The 26,239-nt window shown below is 46.1% G+C and overlaps 1 protein-coding gene across 12 annotated transcripts in view; it reads left to right on the forward strand.

Moving 5' to 3' along the window:
* NCAM1 (neural cell adhesion molecule 1) overlaps positions 1–26,239 on the forward strand; it is a 187,202-nt gene that overhangs the window by 124,475 nt on the left and 36,488 nt on the right. For 3 of the 12 annotated variants that reach the window (XM_078379599.1, XM_078379602.1, XM_078379601.1), the window contains exons 9-15: positions 3,327–3,356; positions 7,517–7,667; positions 8,429–8,613; positions 9,538–9,634; positions 10,904–11,074; positions 12,522–12,653; positions 14,245–14,259. In XM_078379599.1, the coding sequence (XP_078235725.1) occupies positions 3,327–3,356; positions 7,517–7,667; positions 8,429–8,613; positions 9,538–9,634; positions 10,904–11,074; positions 12,522–12,653; positions 14,245–14,259 (781 nt within the window). The remainder of the gene's footprint in view (positions 1–3,326; positions 3,357–7,516; positions 7,668–8,428; positions 8,614–9,537; positions 9,635–10,903; positions 11,075–12,521; positions 12,654–14,244; positions 14,260–26,239) is intronic. The other 9 variants (XM_072979323.2, XM_072979326.2, XM_020793252.3 and 6 more) reach the window with 3 other exon arrangements.

Raw genomic sequence — 26,239 nt, forward strand, 5'->3', positions numbered from 1 at the left:
CTATATTAAGGAACTATGAAGGCTCATCCTCCTTTGGATAGTTTCTTATGTATAGTGATAGTGCTGGTGGGGAGGCCAGTAATTCAGAGAACATGTTGCTGCTGCAGTGTTACTGGCTTTTTGTTTTGAAATATGTGGGCTGAATTGTTCGTTGGATGGGTTTTCTTGTTCTTTGTGTAATACCACGTCTTCTGAGCAATTTGCATGTGTTTATGCTGCCACTTGGTTGTTATTAGTCTAAAGAGAAGTCTGCGTGTTCCAGGACCAAACAATTAAAAATGCAGTGAAGCAGGATGGCTTCTCGTATGAGCCTTGCAACCCATCAATACTCAATATTGAGTAGCTACCATGAGAAAGGATTCTGTAAAAAATAAAAAAAACGGGGTTCGTTCACCACAGAAGCCAAAAGTATTATCTCTGTTTCTCGGTGTGGAATGTCTCTGGCTGCCAAATGATGGGAAGTTAATAAGAGGGTCGGACTTTTGCCATCTTTGCCATAAATATCTTTTTGTCCTCTGCTAGCCACATGATGTTGAGCTATGGATATTTTTGGTCTTACCCATTTTTGTTAAGATTTTTGTTACAGTAACTGCACACTTCTTCATGATCAGGGTTGGGGAAGCTTTCGTCCATCTGATTTTTGGGTTTATAATTTCTGTACTCCCACCAAACATAGCTAATAGTACTACTGGTGTGAATTGTACTCCAAATTATTTGAAGGACCAAAGCTTTCCCTTCCCAGTGCTAGGTCCTTGTGCCCATTATACTTATGTTGGAGGACGTATTTCCAATCCCTCGTCTAACAAACCATGGTTTTAAAGAAGTTCCTGTTTCAGTGGCACTACACTGGATTTGTGATCCTAGTTAGGATCTTCTGCTTTCTAGTACGAGATGATTGGGGAAAACCATAGCTTTGTCTTCTGAAAAGTCAACAAGGAGTCTTAAAAACAAGCATGTTTTTATTTGACATAGTCTTCATAGTGCCACAAGACTGCTTGTTGTTTTTGCTGCAAGAGGCTGACATGGCTTCTCCCCAGGGGATCTGCTGAAAAGCAGCAAACATCAAAAATGATTATTTTCAAACAAGGACTTCCTACAACTCCATGTAGTGGCACCCACCATGACAGTCTCACATGTGTTCCCCTTGAAGGAGGGAATGGGATTATGTAGAAGAACATGGATGCCTCTGTCAGCTGCATCAGTTGTTCAACCATGGCAGCATTTTAGCTATGCATCAGAACTATGCTCTTGATCAAGGAGTTTTGCTGCCAGGAATAGACCCTTGAGGGGCTGCGAGCAATCCAATTAGTGCTTACGTGGTGAGGAATTGATAGGATTTATACTATGTGAGCATTAATTGTAATTAAACGTGAGCCCTCAGACTCCTCTCTTGCCTTGGCCTGTACCCTTTCTTTTCCCTTGCTGGAGTGATATTGGGAAGGGGCCTGAGCCCATAAACTCCAGGCAGATTTGTAATTGGGGTGAGCACCTTTTGCACTCCAAAACTCTTCAGACTTCAGCTTTGCTCCTGTTTGATAACTCAGGCTTATCAGAGTTAGTTATAAAAGTATATCTCATTCTCAAGCCTGGCAGCTAGTCACTTCTTTTGTGTCAGATTCTCTGGTTTTGATTGGCACTGCCTGCTTCAAAGAAGGTTTCGATATGATCTTCAAAAGCTTGGTTTTTTAAATTTTTTGATGCTGAGACTTCAATATAACTTCAATTAATAATAATAATAATAATAATAATAATAATAATAATAATAATAATAATAATAATAATAATAATAATAATAATAATAATAATAATATGCTTTCAAGGATTCAGATGTTTTATGTCTATTATCTTAATATCTCTTTAAAACAGTTTGTAAGTTAGGGCCCATATTAGTTGTTGCATATTGCAGATGAGGTAAGTGGAAGCAGAGAGAGGGGCAGATTGGCTAATGGCATGTGGGAAGTTCATTGGACCTGCGGCTCTTGAGCCATGCCCTATGCAAGCTCTTTTCCGTGGAGAGAAGGTTCTTGTTCCTTCTGTTTTTGTTCTCCCACTTGGGTTTGGGTCGAGCGTATGAGAGTGGTCAGAAGAGAACCCGAGGCAGGCCTTTAGATATCATCACCGTTGTCACCGATTTTGAGTTGCTACACAGAGCGTGTCAAGGTCATATGGAGGCTGGAGACTTATCTAGGTGATGAGTAATGAGACGTGACCATGGAGAGAGTCTCATTATGTTCGTATTTGCATGTGTGTCCCTTGCACGAGAAGCGGTCATCTTATAATGTCCTCTATTGGGCTGAATGGGGACGTTCTTACAGAGGGAAGGACTTTGAGAACACCCGCGTCTTGAAGCACTCTTTAATCAGGGCAGGAACGGTGATCATGCATTCGCTGAAGTGGCTTTTCAATATGCACTGTGTGCAAAACACGGTGTGCAAAAACTTTGCCATTGCAACTGGTGGCACTGACCTTCCTTGGGGATGCTCTGGGAAGTAAGGCCATGTTGCACACCCTCACCCCTTGAACCTTCCATTCATATGCTTGGTGTCCATTGGTCTTTGTGTCTGCTGCCGCCATCCGCACATGAGCAGTGTTTGTGTCCTCTTGACCATGCTGTACGATGGGCAAGTGATCCGAGACTCCTTGAATTGCAGCAGATCAAGCTGGGAAAGCAAACGTCATAGGCACAAAACATACATGGGTTCAGGTAGTCTGCTCTTAGATGTAAAGTAGGTTCTGCTGCTGCTTTCACCGGATGTCGGTGCTATTTTTTTCCTGATACGAGTACTCTTGCTTCTTAAACCGCATGCACCTATAAAAGACAAGAAAGGAAATGCTTGTTTATGTGCATGGAGAAGCATTTTAAAACTGTATGGCTTTCATAGCTGGTTTGTGCTTGTGTGCAGAGTGTTGTGCTTCTGTAGCACCAGGAAAATACTTATGCTGATATCTTTGCATTGCAAAGTTATGGGGGAGGGCATTGCTGGGATGGCAAAATGGCAAGGCAATTGAATCTCCAAGTTCAGTTGCCTTGGTACCAAGAAGAAGCATGTGGGAAACAGGCTGCCATTTGATAACCAAGTTTAAAAAAAAAGACTATAGTACCGGGTGGAATGAATACCAGGCAGTGGACGTCCCACCTCAGTTTCCTTACTCTTCCTTGCCCAAACCCACCTCCCTACTCAAATTCGTTTTGGCATGTGCATGGAATGAAGTGTGATGCATACAACATATTAACTGAAAGGTGGGGGAAGCAAACAACATTTATAAACTTTTATTGCTCTTTTTTGTGTGTGTGTGTGTTGTGTTTATCTATCTGTTCTCTCCAGGCTTCGTGGACCCGGCCCGAGAAACAAGAGGTATAAGATTACCAAACAAATAGCCAATCTTCTCTAGTTTTGTGTGTGTACATATCTGTATGTAATATAGTGTATATGAATACTTAAGTGTTGCAAATTAACACATTCTTCATAGCAGTAACAAAGCCAACTGAGGCTGCAATCCTATATCTCCAGGCTTGGGAATAAACCTAGTTGGACTTGGTCGGACTCACTTTTGAGCAGATGTGTATAGGATTGCAACTGTAAATATAGTATTAATAATGTAACTGAATTAATGCCAAAGATATATTTCTGTATATCTACCATACTAAATTCAGCCTGTCTGCTGGTAGTGCTGTAGAAGCTGCTTTGTGTCCTAGTGCATCTTTGAATGAGCAACCACAGTGTCTTAGGAGTGAGTCAAACTTCATCAAGAACTATCTCCTCCTTGGGGTTTTGGTGGAGTGAAACCAGTGTTGTTGTTGTTTTCTTTCTGTGTTAGTAATCAGGATCCTTCCCTTTAAGTCTAGAAGGTGAAAATCTCTTTAGGGCAGAAATGCCCAGACCAGACCATGGCCTTTCCTCCAAGACAGCCATGGATTCCAGGAAGAAAGCCAAGCCAAGCTCTCCGTTCCTTTCACTGCAGTGCTTGTCTTGACAGCCCACCTGGCCCAGGTCAAAGGCACTTGTTTGCTCATTTCTCTCCAGTCAGGTGCATCCTACCTGTACCTTCAACTGTTTGCATCACATTCCATCTCAGAAGCAATGCAATTAGCATCCCTTTAAAAGCCCGTGCGTCCTCCAGAAAATACTCCCAAAATGGCGACCAGGAAGCATGGCTTGTGTTGCAGAGGGGACCAGAAATCTGCAGCTTGGTCTTTGTGGGAGTTTGAGGCTGAGGAAGAGTTGAAATTCTGATCTCACTTTAGCGAAGAGGATTTTAGCCAAGGGCTCCTGTTGAGCCGGGGTTGTACAGAGCGTGAACAAAACCTGAATTGCGTATTTCTATACAGAGAGGGGTTGACACCCACTCTGTTTGTTGATGTCCATCAAGCATACAGAGATTTCAGATTTTGAAAACTGCATGGGTGCCAAATGGCCTCTCTTTGTGACAGCACCACTCAGAGAGGCATCTCAGTTCAATTTTGTGTAGGCTCCAAGAGGCAATGTATTCTCCTTGAGAGGCATGACGTCCAAAGGCCATACAAACACCAAGATTTTGCAGGCAGAAAAAGTAATACTCCATGATTATGGTGTTAGGCCTTTTTGGAAAAGGGAGTACTTCTGCCTTCTGATCAAAGAATTACTAGAAGGGGGGGGTCTTTTTGAGGCGGGGGAGCTTCATTTGGCTTGGGAAATATGGGATGGACGTTGCACCATTCCCAAGACCCGAAGGTTTTTGTTACAGATTATTCCAAAAAGACGCTCTTGAGCTGTACAAAGGCCACCGTGTTGGTAGTGGCATGGTTTGTAGGTTGGTAAAGTCTCTCCTCTTCTCTTTCCCTCACTCTCTCTCTTTCTCTGTGTCCAATGTTTATCTTTGAGGAGGAGGAGGAGGAGACAGTGCAGCAACTCAAGCAGAAGGCCGGGGAGGGCAGTGACATTGGCCACTACACATCGGGGAGCCTCCATGCACCTCAGGCTCCTGCTTTTCTTTTCCAGTTTTCAGGCTCAGATCAGAAGGATGGGAGGCAACGGACGAGAGTCAAAGTGGGGAGTGAGATGTGGGCTGAAAGGCTGGAGCCGGTGTATTCCAGATATGTGCCTGGAGAAGCCATGGCCATTCAACTGTTTTCTTTAAATATCAGGAAAAGTATCCTAACTATTAGGGCAATATGACCGTGGAACCGATTACATCAGGAGGGATGAGCACTCTAGTGCTGGAGGCATTCAAGAGAAAGACAACCCTCCGTTGGATATGCTTTGATTTGGATTCCTGCCTTGAGCAAAGGGTTGGACTCCATGGCCTTAGAGGCCCCTTCCAACTCCATACTTCTAGGATTGTATGAGTGCAGCTTCCTGAGACATGTAAGGGTGTCTGTGTCTGTTTTGCACCTGGGGACGATCCTGTATGGAAAGAGTAGTTATCTCAATGCACTTAGTTCTGCCATTGCATGGCACTGGTGATCCACTGCTATCTGAGGTGGTTCCTGGTGTGAGGCTCTCCGTAGTGTTGGCTGCTTTTCATGGGGTGCCCTTCTGCCTTGGCAGGCCGATGCATACCCACAAAAGTCATCTTGAGTTGTCTTCGCCATGCATCTGTTGCCATGGCAGCTGATGATACAGACAGTCAGTCAGTTGAGTTGGTTTCCTTTGTGGCTGGTGTGAGCCTAATCAGGCCACAAGTACTGCTTTTGATGAACATATTATGGGATGCTGATTCATTTGCAGATGAAAGCAGTGGGTGCTCCTTGACAGCCTCTTGATGCCTTTTTTTAGTTGAATGGGGTACTTTCCTTTTCACCATGAGTGGGATGAATTCATGATATGGCAGCCCTACTTTTGGGGGTTACATTTTCATGGATAATCATTTTTTCCAGTAAATGCTATTTTGGCACATATTTTTTACTGCTGTTTTTTACAATCAACCTGTAACAACTTTCTTTGAGATATACATAGGTCTCTGGATGTGTGGGTGTGTGCGCGTGCGCATACACACACACAAAAGTGTGTGTATATAAACATGCATGTGTGCTTGCTTTTGATACCTTAGAAATGTTTCTATTTTGTGCATGTCTATTAAGAGGGATGAAGAAGAAAAAAATCTTTCTTGACCAAAATTTATTAGCAATGAATCTTTTTAATTCACAATCAGCTAATTGAATCAGACCAGTCTGTAAATAGATGAGCCACAATTTCTAAATGGAAACTCTGCATACACCTCTTGGAACCAGTTGTTTAAAAGATATCCCAAGAGGATGCACACATGATTTTACACCATCTTCAAAAACCCCAGCTCCTAATTCATTTCAACAGTGTCGCCGCACCCTGACTTATACATTTTTTCCTTTATCCTTACAGATATAGATTTCAGTATTTTATATCCCATATTTTGTCCCATCCCCAGGACTTAATTCTTCTCCCAAATCATATTCCCATACTGTTTTAAGAGAATCTTGTTGATCCTCTGCTTCCAATAATATTTTATCAATTGTACTTATTATCCCTTTCAAAACTTTTTTTCTCCTCTGCTATTTCCTTTTGTAATACCATTTCTTCAAATTCCGTAAGTTTGGGAACTCACAGCCAGTTGCTCTCTGAAGTCAGACTCCAATCTGGGAAGTCTTTGGGATCCAGCAAGGCATCGGATGGCATCAACATAACTTAAAGGGGCATCTTTACAGTCTCCAGATGTGCAGCGACCATTATGCCAGCTCTGGCTGAAGCCTCCAGAACGATATCAGATCTCGGGGACATTTGGCCGTGCTAGCAGAGCAGTTCGGGGAGTCGTGATCCCCAAAAGTGATCTTTCCAAGCTCTGGGCAATGTCCCCTCAGTCCCACCCCCAGGAGTCATGTTGCCCCCGCTGCGATGTGTGTTTGTGCCATGACTGAGCCAGAGGGTCATGAAAGTGGGGAATGGGGTGGAATGTGACATTCTTCTAGGACGTAAAAAACTCGGTTTGCAGCCTTTTTCCCCCCTTCTCGGGGGAGGGGTTGTGTGCAATTCACTGCCATGTTGCCTAGAGTTGGGGAGCATCATCCTGGCTACCTGCAAAGGAGGCCACTTTTCCATCTCCTTCTGCCTGAATCCAGCATAGCACTAAAGGGCAAAATGGCAGCAAACACGGTGGGTTTGAACAGCCACGGAATAGATGGATTTGAAGGTAAAATGACAGAGAGGGTCACACAGGGAAGTGGAGTGATCTGTATGCCTTGACGAAGGGGATGCAAAGTAGTATTTCAGCTTCTTTGTCCTGCAAGGAAGGCTGCTGTGAATCTGACAGCTTCAGCCCAGCTCTCATTCACACTTCAGGCAAGAAGGACAGCATTATGGTCTCCATATGTTCGTGTTCTGGAAGCAGAAAACATATGGGCAGCCTTTGGTGGTTGAACAGTATAAGAAGAGTTGGTGAAAGGTGAATGTTGGTTGCTGAAAGGCCCTTTGCCAGATGCCGGTCAATGGTCTGCCCTCTCTAAATGCCTTGTTTCTCTCTCTGTGGTCCATCTTCTAACTTCTTGACCTTGTTTTCCTGCTAGACTCTGGATGGGCGCATTGTGGTGCGCAGCCATGCACGGGTATCTTCTCTGACGCTGAAAGACATTCAGTACACGGATGCTGGAGAGTACATATGCATCGCTAGCAACACCATAGGACAAGATTCTCAAGCGATGTATCTGGAAGTTCAATGTAAGTGTGCACATTCCACCATACCTCTCTCTCCACACAGGTCCTCCCTTTTCTTTGTCCCCAGGCCCACAGAGTTTTTATGTATGGAACTTGGGAAGGAAACAGGACTTTCAGGAAGAGGGACTGGCAGAGAAGGGGCCCGAACAGAGAATAGATTGGGTGAGGTCAGTGGTGATGTGGTGGAGAAGGCAGGAAGCAGAGAGAAGCCAGCAGTCTTTCGCCCCCAAATGCAATGGGAATTTCAGGACCTGCGGCTGGAATCTAAACAGAAAGAAGTCCAAGATGCTAAGCTTAACCTTCTGCAAAGCCTAGCTTTCTCCCCACGCCTCCACATTCAAAGAGATTTCTGCTGATAGCCTTAGGGGACAAAAGTTTGACAGAGTGTCCCTCTCTAGAGACAGGTGTGCCTTTGAATAATGGGGTAAAGAGGAGCACAGCAAATGTAGTCAGTTTCATTCGTGCCCTGCTTGCAAGCTGCAAGAAGTCTCTGACTGCTGGTGCTAGGAACAGGATGTGAGGCTAAAGGGAGATATAAAAATTCCTACTGATGAGCAGGAGAGGTATCCCTGAATTCCCGTGAACCTTTCCAAGAGGTGGAGTGTCACAGATATGATAACCCAGGGCTAATTGATCATCTTTGTGTGGCATTAGCAAAAGGTGTTATGAGCAGCCAGAGAAGGGTGGTGAGCAATGAAGATACTCTAAAAAACATCTTGAGATTCTCTGACTTTACTCTGATCACTGGCCTCTTCTTGTTCCAGATGCCCCAAAGTTGCTGGGCCCTGTTGCTGTTTACACATGGGAAGGCAACCAGGTGAATATCACCTGCGAGGTGTTTGCTTACCCCAGTGCTGTCATCTCCTGGTTCCGGGACGGGCAGCTATTGCCAAGCTCCAACTACAGCAACATCAGAATCTACAACACACCGACTGCCAGTTACTTAGAGGTGAGACCTAAAACTCTCTGGTCAGTGAGAAGGTTGGACATGGAATTATTGTTGTAGATATAAATTTGTGTCGATCTGCAAAGCCTTCGGCATGGTGGAGACAGAGACAGCTTGACGTAGCATCTGCAGTCCTGCTTAGGAGGCAAAGGTAGATGCAAAGAGTGAAAGAGTCGTAAGAAGAGCTGTAAAGCTGCTAGAATTAGGGCACTGCGAATCCATCTTCCCAAGCACGCATTGGTCTGTCTGCAATTTTAAGAACACCAGAAGAAACCTGTGGTTGAGAGCTGAATGAGACACTAGAGCTCATTAGAAGAACCAGCAGTTTCTTAAATTCCAAAAACCTGGCAATCGGACTGTTAGGGCGTTTGTGATCTCCCATAGGCTGCAGATCAGCTTGCTTTATTCTGTGTTTCATCATCAGGAATCAGGCAAAGGTTTCTCTGAAGCTCATTGGAAGTTGTGTCACCAAAACATTGACAGGTTTTCTCCTTCTAACAATGTGCTAGCTGTAACACCTCTTCTAACCCTCAGTCAGACCAAAACTGTGTGGCTTCTCCTCCTGGTGGAAAGTCAAATTCTTCCAGGAAGACCAACAAAATTGCTTCCCAGGTACTAGAGTTCAGTGGCTTTGCCTCTTTCGTGGACTAGGGATGGCCACTATACCTCATGGCCATTGCCACACCATGTGGTACCCAAATTCCATAGTATTAATAATATATGCAGCAGTCTATACTCTTTATCTACTCTGAGTTCTGGTACTCTGCAAACAAGCCTAATTTTTCCATGCAGTGTATCCGTATCCAAACCTTCACCATTTCTCTTTTCATCCGTTGTTGTTTTTTCTGCAAACAAAATGTTATAAATGCTTCAGCCTTTTTCTTAGGGAAGGTGTGCCAAACCCCCATATTGATGTGTCCTTTGCAGGTGACGCCAGACTCTGAAAATGATTTTGGGACTTACAACTGCACAGCTGTCAACCGAATTGGCCAGCAGTCCTCAGAGTTCATCCTTGTGCAAGCGGGTGAGTCATCAAAGCCACCCTCCGAGGTCTTGAAGCTTTCCTCCCCTTCTTTTAAAAATGTCAAATTAACAACAGCAAAGCCCAAGACATCCTGCCAGCATTTAATGTTCCACTTTATGGACTTGGGACAGTGGCTCTCCATGAACTTTGATGGCGCCAGCTTCTGGATTCCCTTGGAGAGCCTCCAGAGTTCCCAACGTCCAAATCACTGAACAATTTGGGCAATTTCTCAAACTTCACCATGGCTGCTGTACCAATCGCATGCCATCTCGTGGCTCTACATGATGAGTCACCTGCCTGTTTTCAAAAAAAGAAATCTGGAATTGGTCCTTTCCTGAATTTCCCCCGCTAGCTGCTCAGAGGGCAATCCGACCCTCTGGATGCTTTGCTGAGTAAATGGGGATACAAGTGCAACAGCCTGTTTGGAAAGAAGAGGTTCTAATCTGCTCCTGCTCCTCTGAGGCCACATGCGTTTCTTTGGAGGCCTGGGAAGATCATGAAGGATGAAAAGGTAGCACCAGGCTAGGATCCTGCTCCCTCCTGAGCACAGGTTGCCTGCAGTGATTTTTGCAGGAAAGGGGGGAACTATGGAGAGGCAGCTCTGTTGGGAAACCCACATTGAAATTAGAGACAGTGGTGCGATTGGTGATGACGGCCGATGGGGGCCTCCAGTTGAGGACCCCACAGTTTTGGCCTGCTGTCTGTCCCTAGAGACACTTGGTGGGCACTGACTCCCCAGGTGCTTGTTGAAGGCATTTATGTGTGTCTGGACTTTTAACAGGGCATTGATTCTGTTGGGTTTTTTTGGTGGTGATTTTTTTCTTTTTGTTTTTAGCAACTGTTTAATTTTCAGTGTAACTTGCATTGAATTTTTTATTTTTGCAGAAATAAAAAATGGGTCTATTTTACTCTGTGTGTCACCTCAGAAGCTTTAACTGGGCTACAACTCTTCAATATTTTTGCTGGCCAAGGACAACCAAAGTATGGGGAGAGAATTCTCCCCCAAACTTTGATCACACAGCCACTGCCATTTCCTTTTCTCGGCTGTGATTGATTTTATGGGGATCCTTTGGCAGAGAGGTATTCTGAAAAAGAGACCTGTGGGGGGGGGAAATGGGTATAAAAATTGGGGTGAGAAAAAAATTCAGACCTGCTTTAGGCTGGCCTGCTTTCCCCCTGCTCCCACGCAGACTCAGACCGCTTCGGTGGCAATTCCAGGTAGTCTCCCCCATTCCTCCTGAACGTGTTTCCTCTTTCTTCCCGATCCAGACACGCCATCGGCGCCTTCCATTGAGAGAGTGGAGCCCTACTCCAGCACAGCCCAAGTGGAATTCGATGAGCCCGAGGCCACCGGTGGGGTGCCCATCCTCCGGTATAAGGCGGAGTGGCGAGCCATGGGGGAAGAGGACTGGCACAGCAGGCTGTACGACGCTGAGGAAGGTTGGGGCACTGAGAACTGCTCGCCCTTTTTGCATAGCTTATGTCTCTTGAATAATCTCTGATAGTCCGGAGCACTGTGTGTGGTGGAGGGGGCAGGTCTAAGAGTGGCATGATTGCTGCGCTTGGAGAGGATGGCCTTGGATGGTGGCCTCAGTCTCTCACCAGGGGGAAAAGAGACCATCGCTGACAAGTAGACCTTGCAGGAATGAGCACCTGGAAGCTGCTCTGTTCATTCCTCAGTATCCTAGGCCAAGGTGAGCAATTGGTGAGCTGCAGATGCTGCGAGGCTGCAACCCCCATCAGCCCTAACCAACAGAACCCTTGGTCCTTGATCATGGGAATGGTGGTCCTGCATTAACACCTGGGAAGAGTGTAGATTTTCATCCCTGCCAAAGACAGGGGAAGAAAGATATGTGAAGGGACCCAAAAGACCAGCAGAAAGACACATCCAAAGAAAGAGAGAGGGGGGGAGAGGGAGACCATGCATCCAGGGATGGATACATAACGCTAGTTTTCCAACTTCTAAATTTTGAGTTTGTATAGAGGAGCCAGGTAGTGACAGAAATTAGCCACCTTTCCACTGTGGCTGATAGGAAAGACTTGCTTGTACGTATGTATGTATTTACAACAAGGAGATGCTACCTTTCCTACAACAAGAAAAAGGAAAACAAGTGGCTATAAACAAAAAGGAAAACATACACTTACCATTTTAAAATATCCATTCCTGAAGTGGTAAAACCCATCTTAGACAGGGAGACATTGGAGAAGAGAACAATGGAACGACAGTATCCAAAAAAAATATGTATAAACGCTTTGCTGCCAAGGAAATGTTTCCTTGCTTCTGGAAAGCTATTAAAGAAGTGCCTTCGATGAGAGGTGGTTCCAAAGCTGAGGTGCAGCCCAGGAGAGCCCCCCCCCCCAACCAATCCTACTTCTCGTGACGGATGCATGCCAGGGTCCCCTAGGGATGTTCCCACGACAGGCAGACTTGAACAAGGGGAGGTGTTGGTACACATACCTTGGGCCTGAGCCATTCCGGGCTTTACCATCATTAATGGTTTGAATGGTGCCTGGACAAAAGTAGAAAGCCAGTTGCATTTTTTCAGTAAGGGAGTCTCATGTTAACCATCCAGCTACTCATTCTGGACAAGTGGTTGTTTCTGAGTTATTCTCAAAGACCGACTGAGTGATATGCCGGGTGGCAGTCAAAGGCAGTGCAACTAGGGCATGCATTACTATATGGTCCTATTGGTGTTCTTCAGAACTAGTAGTTTCCATATTCTTTGTACCGACGTTTTGTTGAATAGGCAGTGGCCTACGTTTGCCCCTGTTCTCCATTCCGTGGCTTCTGCAGAATCTACAAAATAATGTGGGTGTGGGTAAAACGAAATGTTTCCAGTGGTGGATTCCTTTTCTCTCCTTTGGTTCCCTCTCCCTTCCGGAACAGCCAATTCGGAAGGTGTGTTCACGGTCATGGGTTTGAAGCCAGAGACCATCTACGCGATCCGGCTGTCCGCTGTCAACGGCAAAGGCGCTGGAGAGATCAGCGCTCCCTCCGAGTTCAAGACACAGCCAGTTCGTAAGTAAACTCCTGCTCTTCCGCCCTTTCCTGCTTTTGCAAATTGGGTCCTTCTCTCTCTTTCTCTCTTTCTCCCTGTGTCTTTCCAGCATCCCCCATCTTGCACAGGGGCCCCTGTTCCTCCTCTTGCTCCTGAAGCTATCCTGCTGGGACAGTTAGAAAGTGAAAGAAGGATTGTTTGGCCGAAGCGTTCTCTCCTCGGAAAGCCGCGCTTGAGTTCTCAATAAACCCTCAACAAATTGCTTCCACTTAAGAGCTCTACTGACACCTTAGGAATTGAGACCCAATGCTTTTACCTGGCCAGGGCCAGCAAACAGGCCCCGCCAGTTACCTGGTTTTCAGATCCAAAATCCAGCTAGTCCTTCTATAACTTCCCGCAGTGACCAACCCACGAGTGAGTAGGAGGTAAAGTTGGTCGTTGCTCCCCAGCAGCTGTCCTTAGAAATAGACTGCTTCCCGGCCGGGGAGGCCCCCAGAGATATCGAGGAGACGTATCCGCTTCCACGAATGGTTCTAAGCTCCTTTTGATTCCACCTCCAGTGGTGAGCCACCGCTGCGTCTCGAGTGCCATAGATTCATTATGCCTGGTGTGCTAAAGCGCCCTCTTCTTGCTTATCCTGTATTTCATTGCTAGAGAAGGTGGTTGGAGCAAGCGTTAAAAGGTCAGCTAGTCAGAAGGATGAAATGTAATCCAAAAACCACAGAGGGATGTGTGTTACAAGCTATTGGAGCTCAAGGTGTGTCAGCTCCAGTGAAGCTCCTCCTTCCTCCTTTCCCAGAGTTCGTCGCCCCTTTGCTGGAAGTCCTGCCTGCCCATCCTGACAACTCAGAGCAGCTTCTTGGGAAGCAGACAGTTGTGTCTGGTTGAAGAGGGGTGGCTGCTTGGCCAAGCCTGCCTCTCCTTTCTTCTCCTTTGGGGGAAGAGGGGTTTGCAGACCTGCTTGGTTCATGACTCCCCACTGTTTAGTAAGTGTTGGACTGAGTGAAGTTAATTCCATGCATTGCTGTAGGAGCCTCCAGGGTTCTCTCCAGGCTCAGTCCTTGCCCCCCCCCCCACACCCCACACCTCCCATTGGGACTCAGAAGTGCTGGTCGCTCGCTTGTGTTTGGATGGTCTTCCTTCTGTCCCTTTCACAGTGTTGTCCACACATGCCTGGAAATGACCGAGAATAAATTGCCCTCTTTTTCTCTGTGTGGTCAGCACAAGTGTTGCTTCCAACAGAGACCCGAGGTTAGACCTTCTCCTCTGCATCATCCTTCTCCTCGTCTCCCCTCTCCTCTCCTCTCCTCAGCCACTACCCCATCAGTTCCAGGAGACGATGGACAAAGGCATAGCATGCTGTGATGTCCCATTTCCCTTCAAACAACTGTATACGGTTTCAGCTGTTTGTCTGGAAAAATCTGAAATTCTAAACCTGCCCAACTGGGTATCTGAGCCCATTGCAAGGCCAGGTCATCTTCCTTGTTTTAAATTTCCAGTGCCTTGTTCTGTCACTTTGTTTATTTTTTCATCTCTGTTACATCTTTTCTTTTTTGGGGTCTGTGTCTGTCTTTTCTTTTCATCCGTGTTCCAACCATGGGGAAACTGCAGGCACTCCGCCACCACGTAAGTCCTTCTGAATTCCTTTTCATGGAGTGCTCTTACCCTAACACGTAGAGCTAGCTTCTTCTCTCTCTCTTTTTTTTTAACTTAGCACATCTCTTTTTCATTTTCTTTTGTTCTGTTTTGACTTTCCTTCTCCTTGTCCTTAGAAAGAAAGTAGCAAATAAAAACTCTTGCATCTCCTAATAACACTGACACTAGAGTAGCCGTGATATTTTCCAGTTAACACTGCTGTTTGTAGAACTCGGTTTTGAGAGGCCGATGCCTCTTTTTCCTCCCTCTTCAGAGCATGCAGTGTTGTCCGTATCTGCATGTCTGCCCTACTTGCCATGTCCTCGTATTTTCCTCGACAGCAGGGGTCGGCAACGTGGAAGTCCCCAGGATCTCTCTAGCTCACCAAGGCTTTTTACACTGGCCCTGCCTTGCTGTACCTCCAGGTGACCATATCTGGGCCAGATGTTTCAGAAGAAAAGGCATTTACTTATTTGTTCATTCGTTTACTCCCGAGAAGAGCCTTGGCAGGCCTGGTACAGCCTGGGGTGCTGTTATGTTGCCAGCCTCTGTTCTATAGCTGAAGGCTGTTTAGACTCCAGGAGCCCAAGAAACAACACAGGACAGGTAGCATACAAGCAGGTACAGGTGAAAGGGGGAGGGCTCCAGGCTCTGTTTTTAATTTTCTCTGTCTCTCTCAGTGTCATTTAGAAATGTGTATAAATGAACAGCTTTCCAATAATGAGCGTATCCTATTACTGTCATGCTGCTCTTAGATCTCTCCCTCCCCCTGCCCCATCTCTCTCACACACACACCTCCCTCTTTCTCTCTCTCTCTCTCTCTCTCTTTTTTTTTTGCTTCTCAGTTGCAACCTCTAAAGACAGTATTATCCAGAAATCTTCTCATCTTGGCTGACAATCAAACTAAATGTATCTGAAAAAAGGGGAATTGTGAATCTGACATTAGCAGCTGGTGTAGAAAACAGGGCAGAGAAAGCTGCACTTTTTTACCCCTGCCTTTCCTCGTTCCAAAACTGAAATAGCAAAAGCTTGGCTTTTCTAGGATTTGTATTCAGCTGCCACTCTGGTGAGAACGTGGCCTGTGACGGGCAAAATGCAGCGCTATGCTGCTGGTAGAAGTGAGAAAATGAGAGAGCAAGTCATTCCTCTGACATCTCTTGCCGTGTAACACATGGGAAGTGAGATCTTCCGTCAGTCAGGCTTAGTATTGGAAGACAAGATCTTAAAAGTCCAGAAGTCAGGCTCATCATATAACATGACTAACCAAGTCCATGATGGAAACTGGCTGGTGGACAATTTCAGTGGGAATTCCATAATGAAAGGTTCAAACAGGGTCGTTGCTTGGCTGTCGGTCTGTGCCTTGCTGTTGGTGTTACCCACCTCAAGAGCAAGGCAGAAAAAAGGACAAGATTGTTGTGGGATGAAAATCTATGACTTTTCAGGTTTATGGATGTCCAAAGAACCCACATGGATCCCTCAGAAGTGGTCTTGTAAACCCATCCCTCATAGGGGCGAACACTGCCCGCGCAGGGAGGTTGTGATGGCCATTCCAGCAGTAAAGAGGCTGTCCAGCACAGCCACTTCTGAAAAGAATGGATTAATAGCAACTCATTTTCAGCTGACTGAGCAATGCCTTGGATGTACAGCCAGTAATTGCAAGTCAGCACTGCCAGGGTGGGGATAGAGGAAGCCATATTTCTTGGGAGCTTCAAGAGAGGGTTATGCGATGTGTGACCCTACAGGAATGAGGCGATAAGAAAATGAAGATGCTTCTCAGCTAGGTCACAGAATCATAAGACCCTCATTAATCATAAGACCCTCATTGCAACCATTCCAGCTTCGGTATGCATTCTTTTCTCCTTTCTAAGTCAATAAATGAAAATACTTGCTGCCAGAACAGTGCCAGATTGAAAACCATGTGGCAGTCTGCTTCATGCGAAGAACTTCTGGTTGCAGTCTGAAGAAAGTGCCTGGTGGAAGAATAACTTTGAGGGGTCCTGCCATGAGAGGTTCCTTCACTTAATTGTGACCGAGCTGATGACCTTTGAAATTTAATTGCTATAGTGTTGTTGGTTTTTTATTTTTTCCTAAATTTTGCTGGGGGGTTAGGAGAGACACAGAATGAATTTTACCATCAGAAGGCCACCAACATACAGTCTCCCTTGATGTGGGTGATGAGATCTTATGTTCCTCAGAATTAGAGAGAGAGAGAGAGAGAGAGAGAGAGAGAGAGAGAGAGAGAGAGAGAGAGAGAACACTAGTAGGTTTAAGAGCATGGGAGGGAGACCTCAGGCGGCATTTGAGAGGGTGTGCTCAGCTCCTGGTATAAATGCAATCCTGCTGCACATTGCTGCACCAAAGTCTTTTGGGATGCTTTACACATGATCTCTCATAAACCCTGATGCTGAAGAACTATCACCCTCCTCTTCCGCAGGGAGGCAAAAAGTGAGGTTACGAGGGAGGGCTTGTCTCAGGCAGCTGGTCAAGTTCAGATGAGGATGAAAACGAAGGGTTCTCTCCCCGCCTCACAACGCTGACTTCTAGCCGCTCTGCGTGCTCACTCTTTGCTGTTCTGTCTAAATGTGCAGATGTTGTGACTGTGCGGGGTGTGTGTGTTTCCCAGAGCCCTCTGCTATCTTCCTCTGAGCAGTCCTCCTCTTGGGTGTCCCCCCCCCGCCCCACCCCCAGAACATAGCAAACCCAGGATGACATCAATTGGTACCATTCAGGCAGGTGGATAATTCTCATAGATAGAAGGCTTCCATCTCTACCCTTTTCCCTTCCTCGGCTTCTTTGGGGTTCTCTTTACAAGGAGCCAGGTGCTGAAGAGCGGATTTTTTTCCTTGGAGGAGGAACAACACGGGAACACCAGGGATTTATTTATTTTATTTTATTTTTTGACAACTGTTTCTGTAGAATTATAGCCGTCTCGGTCGATTCGTTTTGTTAGTTTTTATTATTATTATTATTTTGCTTCAAAACTTGGGAAGTCTAGGTCTCGGTCCATGCTTCATGAGCAGAGCTGTGGCCCTTCCAGCTTTCTCCCAAAGTCTGTTTTCTCTCAACACCCCACGGCTGGCACCAAGAATGGAAACTGATCAGAGGGTTATTGTCTCTCTCTCTCTCTCCCTCGCCACCTTCTCTCCACACAGTTTCTTCCATAGTTGTATCCCACCTTTCCCGCAAGCTGCTGGAAATATTATTATTATTATTATTATTATTATTATTATTATTATTATTATTATTATTATTATTATTATTATTATTATTATTATGGAAACATTTTCCTAACGGTCTAGTGAGATGAGTCAGATGGAGAGAGACACAACCTCGCCCCAAACACTCTGCAGTGGCGTGGAGACCTGAACTGAGATACTCCTAGTCTGTGACTTTAAACCTCATCCCTTCCAGATGTGGGTGACTATGACTCCCCTTGTTTGGACTCCCAGGAACCATATCTGAGGGTCAGTGGTTTTGAAGGCTGCGATTCGTAAAGGAGGCTAGAAGAAGGGCGGTTTAAGCTCTGTATGACAAGGGCTGCCTTTATTTTTTATCAATATGGGATGTAAATTTTATGTCAGCCTTTGCTACCTCCTCATTAGGGCCTTTCTTTTTCTCTCTCCTCTGCCATTTATTTTCATTCGTAATTTATCTTCATGCCAGGCTTCACCTTTATGTGTCCTATCCTTCATGTTTCCATAGCAACCCAGCATCCCACTGAATCTGAAAACACAGAGCCCACCCGTGAGTAGCAGGAAGGCTTTTCCCTCCATCCCTCCCTCTCCACCCAGCCCTCTGCTTCCTCTCTCCTACCTCACCCTCTGCCTCATTAACACCTTTTCCGAGTGGTCTGCCGTGTGTCACAGGACTTGACCCGAGGGTGTTGCGTATGCTGCACCTTACTGGTTGTTTTAGTCCCCTTGGTAAAATCTGGCATGGATGGATGTATTTTGAGTTGAGAAAAAGGTGCTGGTCCTGCCTTCTCTTAACCCTGCATGACTTGGCCTTGAGTTGTGAAGGAATGGTTTGTTGTCTTTGCCAAGGTCATTTTAAACAAGGTTAGGAAGCACATGTCTTCCACCAGACCGATGAGCTGCTCTCTAGAACTACTCCTTCTTCCCACCGGCTTCTTTGCATGTCTCTCCCTACTCCCTTCTTTAGAAGCATCTTGTTGGTCTTTGTGACCAGTGCAAACATCAAAAAACTAGATTAGGTATGTTTACAACAGGCCAGGATGAATCTGGGGAATTCCCACTGCCACCAAGTGCCCAACAAGGTTTAAACATCTGAATCTTTTTTGGATGCAGCCAGCCTGAAACAGCCTTGTGTGCAATTAACCAAGTGCAAATTCTAGCCGATTTTAATTTGAGGATGTGAAAACCTTAGAACCATCATCCATGGGCCCAAGTGGCAAGGATTCCCAAGAATCCTGGTGGGGAATCCACAAAGCTGAGCCTGAGGAGTGGACATGAGTGTTCACTCCTCCAGGGAGTGTTGACTGCTTTGAGTGTTGGAAGTGGCAGAGGATGATGGAAAATGGGGAGAGAGCACGAGTGAAGTAGATGGGAAGAGTAATAGCCACCAACGACCAGCAGTTCTCCACATTGTACCATTTTTCCTGCAGGTACATCCAATTCTTCATTAATATTTACTTCTTGAGGGTTCCTTAAAACTAGTGCTTGCTCCTTACCTTGGACTTAGCCCATGTTGACTCCCCCCATTCATGGCAGGGTCAATCTATGCTGACAGAGCTCAGGACAAGCAAGGGTGCTTCAAAGAAGCACTCTCACAGTCTGTGAATTTCACCAGGGGAGTTAGATGTCCCCTCCCCTAAATCACAAGCAGAGATTTGAACACCAGACCAGTTGCTGGCAGAAATTTGGGTTGCTTGGTTCCTAAATGAGCCTCCCAGACCCAGATGAGTGAGAGGAGAAAACCTGACCGCAGGGAGTGGCAGGAGCAGGGAGTGGAAAAATGACAAATGAACAAAGAAAAGCAAATGACTGAACCAGCCACGACATACTTCATGTGTAGTAGTAGGGAGATCTTGGAAAAGTTACTTTTAAAAAACTACAGCTCCCAGATTCCATGCATCAGGTACTGTGCGCCTTGGGATTCTGGGAGTTATAGTCCCAAAGAGTTAACATTTCCAAGTTCTGACGGCGGCTTGCATGGGGTGAAGGGCATTCCTATTACAAACCCCTTTCCTGATGAGGACTGGCCTTGAGGTGTGCACGCTGTGTGCATGGGTCACGGAGTTACCCTCCTCCTCGTGCTTGGGGTTCTGTTCAGGGGGAGTTTGCCTCTCTGTGTGTGTCTTCAGGGGCACAGTGGGTTTTGGAGGAACCTGGAACTTTAACAATCTGCATGGATTGGTGTGTCCCCCCCCCCATCCCTTCTCCTTCCTGGAAAGGAAGAGAAGAGGCGTATTCCCTCTGTCACTGGAGCTGAGGGTCAACCAGCCTATCGCCTCGTGGAATGCCTTGTTACCTACCAGAGAGAGCAGAGTTCCAGTTGCCTCACTCATTTTGAAGCAAGTAAAAAAAAAATGCAGGTTTGCTCTTTCCTATGAGAGGGAGATAGGGCCGGAAGGAAACGTGCTCTCCCTTTGATGGTTGCCAAAAAGCAAAGAAGAAACGGTCGCCAGATGATCTCACGCCCTCAAAACACTCCTGATCCTTAAAAACAGCACCTTACAAGGAAGTTTGCAGGACTTTCACTTGCAACTCGATCGGGAGGAGTTGATACCGATTGGCCAGCCACTTTTTCCGAACAAAGATTGGCAGACCATTATTGGCCTCGCTGACTTCATTCTTACTGCCAACGCTCCATGGGGATTTGGGCTAGCTTAGACTCCCATTTGGTGTTAATATCAGTAATTAAAATGAGATGTCAAAATCCTAGGCATGCAGTTCCTCCTACTGCTGAAATACCCCTATCTGGGCAAAAAGTTTCCTTAACTAGATTCTCTAGAGGTTTGGGAGAAGAGAATTTTCAGCTAGTTTGGGAATTATTAATGCTAGAGAGGGAGGGAGGGAGGCACATTCTGAGGAGCGGCGAAGTTTCTATTGTTCATGTTCTACAATCTCATCACGAAAGTAATTCTTATTTGTTTCTGTGCATTTTATTCTTTTCTAACTCACTAAGGTTATAGCATTTTATAAACAAAATTGTGAGTCATTCCAGGACAGTTTTGTAAGTGACAGCTGGGGTGCGTTCGGGGTTTGTCAGACATTTGGCCTCTGCCGTAGGTGTGGCGCGGGATCCGCCTTCCACATGGGTTTCAGCAACCCTCTTGCACCATTTTATACTTTTGAAAACCAGCTTATTATTTCAAAACTAAGCCTTGGGCTATTTGAGATAGAGATTTTCTGGGAAGAGGCTATTATTTACTTATTTATTGGATTTCAATCCCGCCCAAAGGTCTACTCTGGACGGTTTACAAATTTAAAACCAATAAAACCAATAAACATATATTATAGATACAAGGCAGCTAGGGGTATCGTTTCATAATGAAGTTATGAATTCCTTGGAACCATTCTCTGGTGGGCAATGCAGAGCAGTGAGGGCCACCTTGTCTGCTTTGCCACTTGTAAAGAGCCCCAGGGGCGCTATGGGGACTGTCTAGACACCCCCTCCCCTCAATCTGGTGCTACAGTGGGTGCCCATGGCTCTTTCCCTTGCGCTCTCGCAGCGCAGAGCCAAGAAGGATTTGTGCCAGCCCCTCTCTGCCTCTTCTGAAATGGAACCGAAGCCTTTGGGTATTTCTCGCTTCCATTTTATCCCTCTACGTCTGCCCTTCCCATGCCCAACAATGGATGAGCTAGAACCCCGTGAAGCATCGTGTTCCCCAAGCAGCTGCCTGAGGTGCTGCTTCATAGTAACATCTGCTGGGATCCATTAAAAAGGTCTAGCCACACCAAGGGAGGAAGTAGGAGCCTTTTCAAAATAAGTCATGTGGGCCTGCCTGCAATTCCGAGTCTATCTGTATTATTGCTTCTTTAGCACAGGTATTATTCTTTCATAAAGAAACAGGAACAAGAGGTGATGGAGAGGCAGGCAGATAATGTCAGATCTCCACGAATACGCATGGCTTCCCGTCTTGAAGAGCCGCCTTTAATGGCTTGTCGAAGGAGAGGACATCAAACAGCGCCTCTGTCTCACCTTTTCCATTTCCATTAAGCCCGCTCAAATGCTGTGCTAGCGTTACAAAAGCTGCATTAATATCGAACATAGGTGGCTGTGATGGTTGTTGACATTCTGTCTTCCCCGCCACAACTTCTTTCTTTAAATGCCTGCGGAGCGTAAATATGCATCAGGCTGATGGTATATGAACACATACAGGTGCCCTTATCCTAATCATCTGTTCTCGGAAACAACCTGGTCCATTTTTTTTTATTAGAGTGGGGGCCGGAGAGAAGTACACAATGGGAAAACAAGGTCTGGATTTCCTCTCTGACTTTTTCTGCCCTTCATTTCGGTGTTTCTGCTTTGTGGCAAAGAAAGCTCCTCAATGGGTGTTGAATATCGGCTGCCAGTAGATCAGGCCCTCCCTGCACCCACTTTTTCCCACTTACTCTTGTAAAATAATTTCCCCTCTTTTTGGTATGCACAGATTCCTCCTTGAGCATCTAATGAAAAGGCTTCACGTTCAGACCCACACGTTCTTCCCGTTCGGTCCATTAAAGAACACTTCTCTCCCCTCCCCCCCACCTCTAATTTCATCAAATTGTAGCTTCTTCTCCTTTCCCCAAGACTTCATGTAACTGAAGAGAAGTGGTCATGATTCCTGTCCCAGATGCCATGCAGATCTAAAACCTTTCCCCTTCAGCTGGACTTGAAAGCACACTCGCATGCACACAGATGGCCTCTAGTTGGGTCAAGGGGGGGGGGGGAGAGAGAAGAGAAGTAGTCATATTGTGCATTATCAAGCAAATGCCTGCTTCAGCTGTAAACAACCTGATGATGCCCCCCCCAACCCGCCCAGCCCCAGAAATTGTCCTGCCTGTCAGTAGGAGGCAGTGATCAGCCAACGTGGGTGCAGAGCCACTCTCCTCCGTGAATGTAATACTCCAGACAGCAGTGCAGGCAGGTCCCTGACCGTTACTGTTGAAAAAGTCTGGATGACACCCTGCAAGATGCTGGCCTTGCGTAGCTATCCCGCACATCCCAGGAAGCTGCAAAGCTTTCCTTCATGATCTCAGCTGACCCAGACAGACGATGCACGCCCAGCATCAAGTCGGAACAGAAGTGCTCAGTCCTGTGCGATGCTGCAAAACAGCCCTGTGAATGGGCCAGGGCTGAATGCTCTGTTCCACCAAGGTCTTGGAAGCCTTTTGCTGCCATGGGACCCATGGTGGCTTATCAACTTTTCCGTATGTTGAAGGGGCCACTTAGCCATTTTCGGCTCGGTTCATCCTTGCTCGCTCCTGCCCACCAATTTCTGGTGTTTCCATTGATCCTGGGCCGGTTTGTGCTGGAGACCCAGACATTGCCCGAGCGTGCAGTGTTCCTAAGCAACCTGCATTTATTCCGCCGTGCCTACATGACCGGATCCAGGGTGCTGCTCTTCAGGCAAAGGCTACTTTCGCTCTGTTTTCCTCCCTTCTTACGAGGTGTGGGCAGGGTTTGTTTGCTTGCTTTGCTTTGCTTTGTTTTTGTATCCCTACAGGCTGGAGAATTCATCGGCTGGAGACCAGATCCATTAGCAGTCAATCTAGAAGGGAGGCCTTTTCTTTCTGTAGCCGTCCAATGGATGAGCGAACTGTTTCCCGATAACACATCTTTCCCACCTTCCTTTTGCTTTGCTATGTATTGTGGATGCCATCAATTGTGCAGTTTTTAAGAGAAAGTCTTCTTTGTTCCAATAACATTTTTGCTTGGGGGTTTGTTTAATCTCTTCTTCCAGACCTGGTAATAATTAGTAGGCAACCCCAAGGCTCCTCCTAACCAACCAAACCTTTTGCTGTAGTACTTTGACCTTCCGCTCCTTTAATAACAAACTTTTTTCATTTGCAGGCTGGTTTTGTTTTGTTTTCCCCTTTCTCCCCTGATGTTTCAGTAGAGTGGCTAATTTAATTTTGTTTAATTTAATCTGTGAATGTTGTTGATTCTTTTTGCCCATTGTTTACATCAGTTTTTTAATTTTTTTTGTATTTTCCATGTGACCTCCTCCACTTTCCTTTCAACCAAATCATGTGCGTGCGTATCATGTGACTTTGTCATGTGGCTTGCATGGTGCTGATGATGTCGTCCACGCTGGTGAACAGAAGGTAAACATTAAACAGCAACAACAATGCTACACACCTTTGTACTGATTGGTTAACACGCTCTGCACAAGATGCACAAAACAAAATTTAAAATACACTTTCCATTCAGGAACCCCCTAAATTTCCATCTTTCAAAATTTTGCTTCTATAACTTTTTGTTATTTTTTTCAGAGCTTTGTTCAACATACTCTATCTGCATGCAAAACCAACTAAAGTCCATCATGCTGTCCCTTTACTGAGCTGGCAAGATAGCATGGCAGACAGAGGACATGGGTTGAATGGTTTGCTTCCACTGATACGAGTGGCTTTAGTGACACGTGACATGTTTAGGTATACGTCTATCAGATGCTTTCTGTATACGCTAAATGAGAACTTGCAAGCACTGGCAGACACAGGTGTCATATAGGCCGTACAGGAAGGAAGAAGAATTCCTTTTGAGTGAACACTTGGGATTAACCCAGGTTGCATCAAGTAGGATTCAGTACTGGTAGGAGTTGGGGAGACACCCAATGTAGCTGGTAGGAACAAGCTAGAATATTTGCGTTCTCATCTTAAATTCGTCTTGCCAGTTGTACTATTAGTCACCTGTGGCAAGACCACTGGTGGAGCTTTAGGGCAGTTGGAACAGTGCCCAGCATTGCCAAGTTGCTCCTCTGCCCCCATCCTGGTGTCCTCTCTTCTTCGATGAGGCCTTGGGATGAGTAGCTCGAACCGCTGATCTCTGAGAAAGTGGTTTGCTCTTCAATGAAACAGACGGATCTTGCTCTTCAAAACAGCAGCCTTCCCTTGGACAGGTCTTCCCCGCTTCTTCTCATAATGGAATAGCACCCCATCCCACTGCCTCGCCCTCCATGATGAGGTGCTAGGGTTGGGAGAAGAAAGGGCAGAGGATACTCAGGGCTGCCAGTCTAGATGACAGCTTTTGTCCATCTCCCTTCCTCTCTCTGGCTACTCATCAACCAGCCATAGATGTCAGCTGTCAGTTATTTCCTTAAGATAGTGTTAATTGATAAGTATGAGTCAGAGCATGGAGAAAAGTATCAACCCCTCACCACTTCGCAAATGATTCAAAAGATGGTTGTATGAGAGAAACATTCATATGGTAGAGAGAAAGTTGCTGTGTCCGGAGTTTCCTACGTACCACTTGCTGCCGATAGAGTCTTTGTTCTTCTTTGTGGTTTCTGTGGATGCACACTAATGGATTTTATCTGCGCCTGCGCAGAGGTTTCCAGAATCTTCTAGAGCTTAACACTATTTGCAAGGACCGCCCCGCTAGTACACGTGGTCCGCCCATCCTGGCAAGCGCCTCCGTTCCTTTTTGCCACAATTGAGGTTTCTTCTCTTCGACTAGCTCCATTCACTATTGCCTTCAAAAGGAATTTGCGAGAGACTTTGCGCTTTTTCTCCTCTCCACCGCCCCCCCTTTTCCCCTGTTTTCATTCTTCTTATCCATTTTTGATAGTTTATGGCCTCTTCTGGACCTTTCAAAGGTGCACTTTGTGCCCAGTAAAGTTCCTCTGACCAACAGCTACGACTCTTGTCTCTTCTGCCTCGGTGAGGCCCACCAGCCAGCTTCTTGCCCTATTTGCAAGACGTTTATTCAGCACGCTTTAAAATTAAGACAGTAGCATCTCTGTTCTTACTTGTGAGAACGTTCTCTTCGCCCTTCACCAAATATGGAATCCGTACAGCCACCACCACCTCCGTTACCGTCTCCGGACGCTTCTGTGGCCTCAGTAAAGTCCAAATCCAAGGCAAAAATGCCTGCCAAGACTAAGTCCGGTGGTTCCACACCCAAATCTACACTGGTACCAAAATTTCCCTCGGTACCGGAACAGCAGCCAAAACCGGAGAAAGCCAAAAAGTCATCTTCTGCTGCACAGTCTATTCGGTACCACTTCATGAGCGGCAGACTATCTGCTTTGATTCCATTTCAGTGGACGACGACGATTATCTACCTCTACCATTGTTACAACCACCATCATCTCTGTTGGCACAGTCCCCGTCTTGGGCCAATACTTTGGTTGATGTTACCGTGCTTCCAAAATATGACCTATCGAGCCCTGCGGGTTGCTCTGTCTCCATGTGTCAGTTGGATTCAGCGTCCTCTTTGCCTGATCTGCAACGACCGCACAAGCAGTCCAGGAGGACACATCATACACCAGAGACGGGTCACTTTGATGTCAATGCCCCTCACCCTCATTTGATCGACAGGACTTCTCGCATCGCATGATTCTCTTATGCAATACCGTCATCCTAAAAGGCTTACTTTATATGAGCCACCCATTTATTATCAAATGCCATCATCACAATATCGACACCACCGATATCACTAGGGACATCCTGATATGGAAGTTTATGTTGAACCTAAATGACCTCAGTGCTCTTATTATTACTCGGATTCTGATTCTGACTCGTTTCGGTACTGTCCTCAATATCAGCATTACCCTTCTGATGACTCCCCGGAACCGAAGCACCATAAATCGTCTCACAAAAGGAAACAGGTCTTAGCACAGGACCTGTCTCAACACTGATACCGAAGCATTCTAAACCATCAGCAACGCCTCCGCTACTGCAGGAGGCCACATCATCAGTACAGGCTACTACCACTCATACTGGGCCTTCCCCGATACCACACCAGGTTACACAGTCTCATCGTTCTCACCACTCGAAGGCTCAACATACTGCTCCTCTCCAACTCA

The sequence above is a fragment of the Pogona vitticeps genome, chromosome 8 (assembly GCF_051106095.1).
Source record: "Pogona vitticeps strain Pit_001003342236 chromosome 8, PviZW2.1, whole genome shotgun sequence".
In the NCBI taxonomy this organism is placed as follows: Eukaryota; Metazoa; Chordata; class Lepidosauria; order Squamata; family Agamidae; genus Pogona; species Pogona vitticeps.